At 44.9% G+C, this 11,905-nt stretch overlaps 1 protein-coding gene across 1 annotated transcript in view; it reads left to right on the top strand.

Moving 5' to 3' along the window:
• The window catches only part of angpt1 (angiopoietin 1), a 47,827-nt gene extending 37,225 nt beyond the window's left edge, over positions 1 to 10,602 (top strand). Inside the window, exons 8-9 of the mRNA XM_062410396.1 lie at positions 5,081 to 5,211; positions 7,822 to 10,602. Coding sequence (XP_062266380.1) covers positions 5,081 to 5,211; positions 7,822 to 7,985 — 295 coding nt within the window. The 3' untranslated portion in view covers positions 7,986 to 10,602. The remainder of the gene's footprint in view (positions 1 to 5,080; positions 5,212 to 7,821) is intronic.
• Positions 10,603 to 11,905: the final 1,303 nt, after the last annotated feature.

Below are 11,905 nucleotides of genomic sequence, written 5' to 3' on the forward strand. Positions count from 1 at the left end.
ATCCATGTACTTAAGTTTTCTATACAAAAAAGAATTTAAAAATGTTCATGGAACAATTTCCGAGCAGCGGAAAGTGTTTCACCGAACGCCTCGGTGCGATTTACTGCATTTTAAAATGCTAATGTGTCTGTGAGGATGCAGCGAAGAACCCCGGGCACCTGACACAACATCCACGTCCAACACGTTCTGCAGCAGGAACACTCGCTGCACTCGGATATATGCACGGACACAAGTTGAGGTTTGAGAGGGAGAAATGTTTTTGTCCGTTATATTCAAAGTCTACCAGCTGGAACAAAAGACTTTTGTGTTTTATTTTGAACGAGCCATTTCATATTTATTCAATATTCAACCCGGCCAACTCTTTAAATCCAGTGATTTCTCCATAGTGTGCGGTAATGGCCCGAGTTCCCCGTGGAATCAGATACATGGAGTTTAGATGTTTTTCATGTGGGGATTTAGGAAAGAAATTGGCAGAGATTCTGGATCCGAAACACGGTGACCCCTCTCTCTCTCTTTTCCAAGACTCACACTGAGATAATCTCAGATAGTTTAAGTTATGTCTGCTTGAAGCTCGTCCATGCAAGCTTCAGGTTCCACAGTTTCCAAACACAGAGATAAGGCATCAAAGCTTACACCTAATAAAAGAATCCTTTTTGTTTTTCAAGTCTTACCTGTATTCAAAGTCAAGTTTGGAAAGTTGAGTGTGCGGTCAAATTAAAAAACAGCTTCTTATCATAATCATAACAACCCAACATTCCCAACTCAAAGTCCATATAGTACTTTTTTTTTCCCAGAGCTTTCAACCACAGCACAATCTTCCTCATGCTTGGGTTTGCTCGGCTGCCATGGAGAAAGATCTAAACATGATACGGGTGCAATCGGCTACTGAACTCGCAGATCTACAGATCCATCTGCTGATGAGGTGTTGTGATTCAAATGGAAGCTGTGGAAAATGCTAATAAGAGGGAAAAGAGTTGTAGTTCAAGGTCAAAATTAATTTTCATGCTTATCTTGACGTAAACACAACGGATTTCCAGCTGTTAGCAAAGGAAAATGTGACGTAAAGTCCTTTCATCTATAGATTTTTGAGTTTTTCTGATGCAATGACGTTCTTTGCCTTTATACTTTTTGATGGAAACCACTGATGTGTCTGCAGAAACCAGTGAGAATGAACAAGTGTCAATTCCATACTGTGCATCTGTGTCCCAGTGGAGCTCCATGACACCCAGTGGCCAGAGAGCAGCCGAGCAGGCCTCAGCCAGCCAGACACCTCTGTGGCCTGGCAGTCGGAAGCGACCCATTGGTCAGGGCGATTAACCCCCTCAACGGGCCAATCAGACGGCAGCTCAGCAGGCTAATGACTGCCAGGTGTGGAGAGAGCGAGCCGGACCCCTCCGCTGCCTTCAGGAAAGGAGATGAAAGAAAAACGAGTGCAAGCTCAGCCCCGAGTGTCAAAGTGTTGAAAGAGCTGCAACCACTTTCACTCCAGCAAAGATCTCTCACTCCCTTATTCCTGGTGTGTTCCTGTAAGAGCCTCTTGAACCCTGCGCAGACGGATGAAAGAGAAACTGGAAACGAGCAGCATGTCACCGAACTGGTCCCAGTCCGCTTAACTGTAATCCGACAAATATGTGTGAGCAGAAGCGGACACATGTTGAACAACTTCAAGGACTGTGAAGCTTTTCTCTTTATACTGAGAGAGATTGAATCACTCGTACCAAGCATAGTGTCCTTTTAACTGTATTCACACCAAAGTATTGTTGAACCACTTATGATATGAAGTAATATTGAGCTTATATTGATGTACAAGCTGTAACATTTGAAAAGATTAAATCAAAACTAATGGGATTCACTCTCTGTGAGATCCCCTTTGATTCAATAACACTGTTCATAAGTGTTTTTAATGACGTTTAATGACCGTGCTCCTAAGATCGAGTGAGTAATTGAACGTCAATCAGCATAACCTAGTTTCACTTGGACATGGTCTCAGATGAACACACCCCGGGGATCCGATTCCTCACGTGAGCCCTCCACACTCTCTCTCTTTCCCCACGTACACAGTTTGCTGCTGGAACCCTCCAGAGCTTAGACTCATTAAAGTGAAACTGAATATGAATCAGTTCATCCAGATTTAAACAAAAAGTAATTTTGTCTTGGAAATAGTTTTTGTTTTTAGTTGCACAGATTTTGTTGCCGCTCTATTTCAATAATAAAGAGTTGAATGTAATTTCACATGTAAGTGAACCAACCTGAGGTTACTAGCTAACTAAGAACTAGGTTACTGGCTGATTTACCGACTAGCCCTATAAATATAAAGTCGACCTGTGATGTGCAGACGTCTCGGCTCAAAGACATTTGCACATTTTAAACGAAAACAACAGAATGACAAAATATCACGAGGGGGAAAAATGATTTGTTTAACGGTGACGTGCATTGTTGCTACTTTTTAAAAGTTCGCAAACACACCTGCTGGATGTTAGAGGAGTGAGATGACGTGACACCAGCTTCCTTCCCCAGAGGTATCGTGGACTAAACCCCGAAATGATTCCCCACACAGCTCAATATTTGGTTTGTTAATGAGCCGCGACCAATCGCCTCACTGAGCTGCTCTAACAGGAACGATCGGTTCAGCGTGCATCGCCTGTGGAGTTCCTGACCCGGCGGATCAAACATACATTTCATTAACACGACTTTTTGGACGTCTTTTTCTCTTTCATCCGAAGAAGTTCTCAGGGAAAAAATCATCTTCCTCCTGAGTTCATTACTTGGCCCTTGTTCGGATAACCCCACTTATCATTGAAGAGGCTCTAATGCACTCGGACGGGAATATAAAAGGAAAAAAAGTGCAGATGTCTGTTTATTTGGGGAGGGGGGGGTGGATGGACGGTGGAGCTGAACACAGCCGTAGACTATTTCAAGCGGCCTGTCGAAGTGTCGTGCTGAGAATCCCCTGTTCTGATGTGCCCTGGCGATTCATCAGCACAGCAGTGATCTTAAGAGCTTCGGGAGAACGCAGAGTAAACAGGCAGCGAGGTCTGGTCTTCATCAGCGCCGGAGCAGACCTCATCTTCTGACGTTTGCATGTTTTATTCCTCCGAATCGGGGAGTTAGCCGATAGAAGTCATGCTACCCGTAAAGTGAGGTGGTGGGCTGGGATGTGAGTTCACTCTGATCTGCGCAGCATCTCCACAGACGTCTGGACTTGCGTGCGCATGTGTCACAGATGACAGATGTTCGCAGGAACCTGTGTGCACACAAGCGCTTATAATGATATACTCACAGGTCCTTATCCAAACCTGACATGCCCACTGGTCACTGGGTGCCACTGATTAGACACATGACTCACCCGCACCACGTAGGATTACACATACGCGCTTAGCGGCTCGGTGAATTCCCCACTGAAGCCCCGGCCGTCCCAAATTTTCAGTCTGCTGGTTAAATCCCCCATTTACACAGCTGTCCAAATACAGGAGTCTCTCACGTTTAAAGGAGTCTTTCCTGAGGAGTCTGCTGTCTCTTTCTCTGAGATGTCCAAGCTGATGGCTCACGGCTCCACGCCTCACAGAGCGTGGAGGCTGGACGAGCGTATGGAATGTTTGAAATCATCTGAAACACTGAATACTAGGTTTTTTTATTTGTTCACTTTCTCATCGGAAAAAATTCAAAACTGGGTGCAGGGTTCACTTCACGCCCCTGCTCCCCTGTTGCTGCGAAACGAGCTCAGGAAATTACCGTCTTTGAGAATGAGCTGTTTTTAATAAGAAAGACCTCGTTGGATGTGCAAGCCCTTCTATTGGGAGGAAGTAAAGCAGGGCGAGCGTGAGAGAAACAAAGACAAAGGGAGAGATAGAGCGACCGTATGCTGCAGCAGGACTGGGGAAGGCGTGTCCTGCTGGTAACGATGGAGCTGTCAGTGGGATGTTGTCAGATCTGAGTTCACAGTGGGACACACTCGAGAGAAACATGCCTCCTAGATCCAGAAGTCTGTCTGTCTGTCTATCTATCTATCTATCTATCTATCTATCTATCTATCTATCTATCTACCTATCTATCTATCTATCTATCTATCTATCTATCTATCTATCTATCTATCTATCTATCTATCTATCTATCTATCTATCTATCTATCTAACTATATATCTATCTATCTATCTATCTATCTCTCTATCTATCTATCTATCTATCTATCTATCTATCTATCTATCTATCTATCTATCTAACTATATATCTATCTATCTATCTATCTATCTAACTATATATCTATCTATCTATCTATCTATCTATCTCTCTATCTATCCATCTATCCATCCATCCATCTATCTATCTATCTGTCTATATAAACTCTACTGTTACAGATTCCTAACAAGCGTTTTGAATATAAAATGAATATTGACTGATTTACGCTGTGGCAGCAGAAAATGAAGTTGTGTGAAAGGTTTTCATGACAGAAACGTTTCATCAAGAGCGGAGGAGGAACTTTAGATTCTCTGCTGTTAAAGACGTGAAGAGGAGACGAAGACAAACGTCTCGTACTTGAAAAGCAGAGACCCACAGAGAGCTCACACACCGAGCCCTCGGCAGCCGCGTACAGACGATGGCTTCCTCTGGCTGCTTGTTGCTCTTTTCACTGCTCCGAGCTGCTTTGTGTTGGTATTAAATGATTTAGTCTGTTGTCGTTGTGTAAATTAACATTCTGTGGGGCTGCAGATGGAAATGTGATTCCCCGACATTCCTCACTCTCTTTCTCTCTCTCTCTCTCTCTCTCTCTCTCTCTCTCTCTCTCTCTCTCTCTCTCTTCCATCAGTTACTCTTTCATATGCCCGCTCTCTCTCTCGTTTCTTTATTTTATCATCTCTCCACCCGGTTAATGTTGTTCCAGGTGTTCTACATGTACTCAATCACAACAAAAAATAAATATCTCCCAGGAGACGCTCCTCGCTCCGTGTTATGTCTTCTTGCTCTTTATTGCTCGCCCTCCTCCTCCTCCCTCTCACCACCACCTTTCCTGCCCCCCCCCCCCCCCCCGATGTGTTTTCATGTCCTGACTCCGCTCCTCTCCTTCCTCCCGGTTGTCTCTCAGGCTGTTCCTGAAGAGCCACAGTGGGACCGCGGGCCGACAGAGCAGCCTGGTGATCCACGGAGCAGACTTCAGCACCAAGGACATGGACAATGACAACTGCCAGTGCAAGTGCGCCCTCATGCTCACCGGAGGTAAGTGGAGCAGCAGCGACAGTCACACGTCCATGGCCCAAGAGAAGACATGGTCCTCCTGATTGTCTTACAGCCTCTATGTTCATTTGCTGCCTTTTAAAAACTTTTATGAAACTGGGGTGAAACGTCATGATTGACAGCTGAGATTGGCTCATGATTGGACGTTTTTAACCGTGGGTCCATCCCCCTTATCTATAACGTCCTTGCCTCAAGATGGCAGCGTTCTTATCCAGGATATTTTGGCTTCATTTCTATAAAGCAGGAGGAAGTGGAGACACGTTGTCCATCTTAGTATTAAGTCTAAGAATTATACGATCGACTAGTTTTCACGTTTCTCAGCCCTTCTAACTTATTTTTAACAATCTCGCCACCTCCCCAGATCTCAGCAGTAATGTTATACCTGCTAAGTTTAATGTGATTAGGAGGTTAAACAAGAAAAAGGCTCCAAATTGTTATTTCTCTCGATACAAAATCTTTCAAAAGAAAACTATAATGACGTAAAACCATTTAATCTGTTTGTCCTAAAGCAGTTTTCCTCAGATTGGTTTAATGAGCAGCTCCACAGTGTTTCGCTGCCCAGTCATTACTTCAGGTCATTATGATCCTAACCAGTGGGGCTAACGTGACCACTCACACATCTATCTGCACCTATAAGGCCGCACTCTGCATCTCTATCCACTTTATAAAAGATCCCTGGGCGCGGCACCAAGTGTCAGAGCCATTTAAACCGACCCTGCGTCTCCTGCTGTGTAAGTGGAACCCGGTGACCCTTGCTGTCACCTCTCGGCAGCTCGACCACTGCGGAGTCCTGACCTGGTACAAATCAAGCTTTTTTCTAAAAAAGCAGATTTAGGATCAGCGTTACCTCTGAGGTCATCGCGGACACACTGGGTTAGAGGGACCTGGCATCTGATCGCTGATCAACACCCCTGCTCCCCTTGATTCATACCCTGCCTGCAGCCAGCCACAGAGGAGAAGCATGACAGCATGTAGCCTGAGTCAAGCTATTGTATACACAGTTTATCATTTGATTTATATCCTGCGTTTATAAGAGCAGGACTTTACATGATGTAAGTGTCTGAGAAATGCAGGAGGGAAATACCTCCACACTACTTTTATGAGGACAAGCCCAGCATGCTGCGTTACAGAGGAGGATATCATGTGGACACATATATGTGATGTATATATTTCCTCAGCACCAGGACCTACAGTAGGAATAAAGCACCGACTGAAGGAGGAATGGAAGGAGTGAGGGAGGAAGGGAGAAGGAGGAGGGGGGGGGAGTCCCTTTTTCCTCTTCCTTCTTTTGAAAGAAGACAGTACAAGACAGTAAAAAACCTCTGTCCTGGAAACAGGGAGGACACTGGTCATAAATTCTGAAGGATGGCTGCCGTGCACAATGAATGTGTGTGTGTTTGTGTGTGTGTGTGTGTGTGTGTGTGTGTGTGAAGGCAGTTGTGTGTCTGTGCTTCATCAACAAGCAGAGGATGGCAAGCGAGGACTGGTTTCTGCTTTATGGCCGTGGCAGTTTCATTCTCTCCTCTCACTGGAACTTGTATTTTGAACTCATGTGCAGTTCTGGAGCTGAAATCATTTGTTCCCCAGTTTCCTTGCTGGGCTCTTTTGTTTGTGAATGCAGGTTTTATGATGACACAGCGTTTTTTTATTTATTTATATCCGTGTAATTCATGCCAGCAACAAGGGCTGGCAGCACGTGGGCCCTGATCACTGACAGGTCACGCTGCACTGAATGTCACGTCCACAGTCAGAGGGAGGACAAGCTCCGAGTGACTGACACATGCCATAGCTCACATTCTGTAGGTTCTATATCTGACTGTATCAACGATGGGGTGCTTAAAAAAAACTTTAGTGACAGATTAATAGGAAGGTATAGATTTAATATCCAAGTGTCTGTGTCATTTGAAATATAATTCACTGTCTCTACACCTTTTATTTCCATGGTGGAGCATCTTAACGATTTAAGCCTTGATGAGCTGAGGCAGGTGGTTGATGAGAGAGAGAGAAATTTCAACGTCAGGATAATTAGATCTGGACATCTCGTGGTTCAGATGCTTCACAATAACAGGATAATGTCCCGGAAACATTCAGGCTAGGGACGCGGAGACAATTTGTGGCTAAATCCAAGCGTATCTAACTTTGCTCTAGATAACCGATGTAGATCTGAATCCTGGAATGTTCCATCTTGCAAATCATAAAAGTTTCCAGAGCCATTCGCTGCCCTGATCTCCCACTGCTGCGAGCACACGTGCACTTAGCTTGAAATAGAAAGAGGTGCGGGACGTGTCCAGCAACAGGTACTGGCATCCCAGTGAACCCTGTGACAGTAACACATTGGGCAGATAGCAGTGCAGTGGTGTTTGAAACGCTGCCACGTCCCAGATGGAGGGGCAGGTGGAAACTTTCCACCTCGTCCGAGAGGAGATTTACGATTGGAGGAGACTTTATCAACACCTCCACATATCGGGAATTCTCACCCTAAGGGTTGTTGGTTCTGTTATCAAGCGTCTGTGCTTCAGAGCTCAGTTCCATCCTAAAACATCTCATCAATCTGTATTCAGTGTCTAATGTAATGCTGTGTTCTGTCCTCAGGTTGGTGGTTCGACGCCTGCGGCCCGTCCAACCTCAACGGCATGTACTTCACCCAAGGGCAGCACATAGGGAAGCTGAACGGTATCAAGTGGCACTACTTCAAGGGCCCCAGCTACTCGCTACGAGCCACGGCCATGATGATCCGCCCACTGGACTTCTCGTAGTCTTTTGAACCCGTGAACTTTTAAAGGTAGAACATTAAAGGGACGCTTCCTATTTTATCCTCTTGTCTCATCTCATTTCGCCGGCCACGGGAGTCACCCTATAAATCTTATATTCAACTGGTTCCCCCCCCCCCACCCTACCCCCCCACCCCAGAGCAGCTGCTGTTGCTGTGCTACTGTTGCCTCGTAACCTTTCCCCTCGTTGAGCTGCCACGAGGAGGACAGAGCGACATAGGATTCCCCCCCGAACTGATTTCTCAGATTCACACACTTGAGAGGGACAAACGTTTTGAAGCGTGTTAACTCGAACCCCCGGGATTCGTGCACATTTTGAGCACAGTTCACAACCAGGAGGTCATACCACCATCCTCCCTTTATTCCTGAGGAACCTTTTGTCGTAACCATGCAGAGAACTGGACTCTCCTGAATGGAAAGCAGCTCAGCCGGAGCAGACTCTGAAGAACTGCAGGACAGAACATTTCTGAAACACTTTTAAAGAGACTAATGAGAGACGTTGCTTTTTTTTTTTATTAAAGTGTAAATCACAGAAAAACAGCCCATAAATGTTGTGACTATGTTATGTTGTATTATTTTGTGTTATTCCAATTCTCCGCAGTATCCAACGTGAGTTCAGATTGTCTTGTGTCCTGTGCAGTCAGCTGAACTGCATATTTGCATCACGTATGAAACACACGCTCGTTTTGTTAAAGGAACACAATGTAACTTTTTTCTGAACAGCGCCCTCTGCAGGCTCGTTGCTCTGCTCGTCTGTGGTGCCTCCTCCACGGATGCTAACACCTGCAGATTTGTCGTATCTTTGATTGTTAATATTGTTGCGTGGTACAAACAGCCTGATCTTTGTTCGGTACTTTGCCGTGTACGTTGTAGAACTCAAAAAACGTCCACAAGTCTCTTCTCAGATGCATCTCTGTCCTCACTCTTGGTGTAGGACATCTTGGATTGCTAGCATCCTCCATTTTTTTGGCAAAATGACGCAACATACCAGCTCACTTTATAGATACAAGCGAGGCAGGCGATAGGTCGAGCTGACAGTGAGTGCCCTCTGCTGGATCATGTGGTAAACTACTTCAGATGGTCTCATGTGCTTCTCTTTGGAATATTTACAATTTCAACCAAACATTAGAATCTTCGTGTCTGAACAAATCAGGGGTTTTCATGTCGAAATAAAAACAGTATTAATGTGTCGTCCCACTCGCTGAACTAAAAACACAAGTGAACGTTGGATATTACCCATAATCCCCGACTTCCTGATCCAGAAGAGAAACAAATAAGACTCTGTTTAGAATTCTTCATATTTAGCAGTTATTTTAGTTTCCTTGGCTGATTATTGGAGATAAACGCTGGTTTTTAATGACTTCTAAGTCTTTTCAACTGATCTACAGTCACTCAACATTACTCTTCAACTTGCTGGAGCTGAGGAGAACAAGAACAAACATTCATGGTGAAGTAGGAATTAAATAGGAATGAATTAATCCCTTCTCTTTATTCCAAGTTAGTGTCTGATCAAACTACTTCTGAAGCTTCTATTTGAAGGGGAGACGTGGTGTAGCTCTACAGTGACCTTGAGATCTGAGTGATGATGTGCCGGTGGTAACAGTTACAGCACGAGGGTCACTCGCTGGCTTCGCTGGCAGTCACACACTTGCCGTCTCGACGGAGCGTGATTATTTTTAGAGCTCGCGATGTGAGGTTATTATTGGATTAGAATCTGGACCCGGATCAATTTGCTTTTCGTTATTGGCCGAGAAACATTTCGGACCGGCCAAGGATCAGACTGTGTGATCCCCTTACCTCTGCTGAGTGGGAAAAACAAGGACATTAATTCATATTACATTTTATCAGTGACATCTAACAACCACAACTGGGGGCGTCAGGGGAAGAAAAACATTTGCAAGTGATGCATATTTTCAAAACTCTACAGATACGAGGTATGATGATATAATCAAAACAATGCTTATATTAAGCTGGTGTCTTACACACACACACTCACACAGACACACACTTCTGACCACAACACAAAGATCAAACCATTGAGACGAGTTGCATTCAAAGTATTTCTCACAGACATGTTACATTGCACCGCGTCGTCCTCGAGCCGGTTTCTGTTTCTCATCAATGCAGCTTGTAAAAAAGAAAGAGGAGCTGGATATGAACCATGAAATTAAAGATTCCACCGAGTGATCCGTGTGAACACACACTGCATTTCATAACTCGCAGCTTATAACAACACACTCCACCGTGGAGTATTTACTGAAGGTACATGTGGCAAGAAGATAAAGTGTATCTGGAACTTGTATAACTGCATTTGACATGTTTATTAGCATACTATAATTTAACATGTGTGTATGTAAATCAGCTTTCCCGAGGAAAGCGCTTCTTTTTATTTCTCTGTTTTTACTCTGCCAGAAGTACAAATGGTGTTTTGAAGTTGAGCATAAAACACACGAGTTAAGATAATAACCCTGGAGAAATGTGCCTTTGATAACTCTGCTTTTACCTCATTAAATTCTAGATTTTGCAGATTTATTTAAACATCTTTTGTAACATGTGGTCAGTGTTGTGTTGCTAGATTAAATAAAAGAGCATGAGATGCACTAACGTTTGCAATCCGGGTTCAGGCTGCACTTCTTCAGCCAAATTGATGTGATGATAGACGCAGGTTTCGAGTCGCGGATCCAAGACTTTGGCCTCTTGTCACATTTCTCTTTACCCCGACATTCTCTAGCCTCAAAACGTCTCTTTATTTTAAATGATAATATCTTCACCGTCAGTTTAAATCTTCCTGTGTGAACGCTGCACTTCACTGCTCCTAATGAAAAGCAAGATTATTGGCACCGAAAGACACCAGATAAATCTCACAGATAGAGAGACGAGCTCTCTTCTGCCTCTTTTTCTCAAGACCGATCCAGTTGGTGCAGAGATTAGACCTCCCTCTCTGCCAGTCGCTGGAGTGGCCATTGTCTCGAGTGCTGGTTCGCTCTGCTCGCTCGCCCGGCCGGAATGACAGATTGCAAAAGTGTCAAACGAGGCTGTCGGGACCTGTAGTGTCTCCTCATAGTTGACATTCCTGGGGCCTAATCAGAGGTTAAACAAATTACCGCAGCCCGCAAAACCGCTGTGTGTCCTTCAGCGCCTGCACTGACCCGACACCCTCGCTGGAATGTGTTCTATACAGAGTCTGAGGCAGCCGAGGGTGAAGTGGGTCTGCACAAGCTGGCAAACACCTATGTGGGTCCTAAGCTGTGTCCTTTTGTTGGTGTCGGGACAGGAGGCACCGAGGAGCACTTCCAACCCGGCATGGAGGAGGGAGGAGAGTTGTGTCTCCGGTGGACATTGTCGATGTCAAGATAAGTGTTGTTTCACTTCACAGCTCGACAGACTGCACGTACGCAGCCACGCCACCGACTCCTCGTGTCCCACATCGTAGTGGTTCTGCTAAAGATGGTCCCTTCCCTGTTGAGCTAGCAAGGGCCGAGGGCCGCCGGTGGGACGGACAGCGTTGGACCTCGACCAGATCAGATAGGACAGAATACAGTTCTTGAAGTATGAACACTCGGGGGCCCGTGAATCCCCTGAAGAGACCACCTGCTCCCATGGAAATGAATAAAATAATTGAGGAGACAAAGAGAAAGGAAGTAAAGAAAGTAAAAATAGATTCTACATCAGATTTAATCGAGTTTCCTAAGAATGTGCACTTGTTTGAGTTGCACAATTAAAAACAATCGTTATTTGATATTTGAGATTATTGTTGGGGGGGGGTGGTTAAGGTGAAACGTTGTAGAGGGACAGTGGAAGGATCTGTGGTGAAGCAGAGTTTAACTCCACAGGGCAGAGAAGAGGAGGATGAAGATCAGGAGACTGATGGAGGGATTTCAGCAGCAAACGATGTCACCTTCGGT

The sequence above is a fragment of the Platichthys flesus genome, chromosome 17, assembly GCF_949316205.1.
Source record: "Platichthys flesus chromosome 17, fPlaFle2.1, whole genome shotgun sequence".
NCBI lineage: Eukaryota > Metazoa > Chordata > Actinopteri > Pleuronectiformes > Pleuronectidae > Platichthys > Platichthys flesus.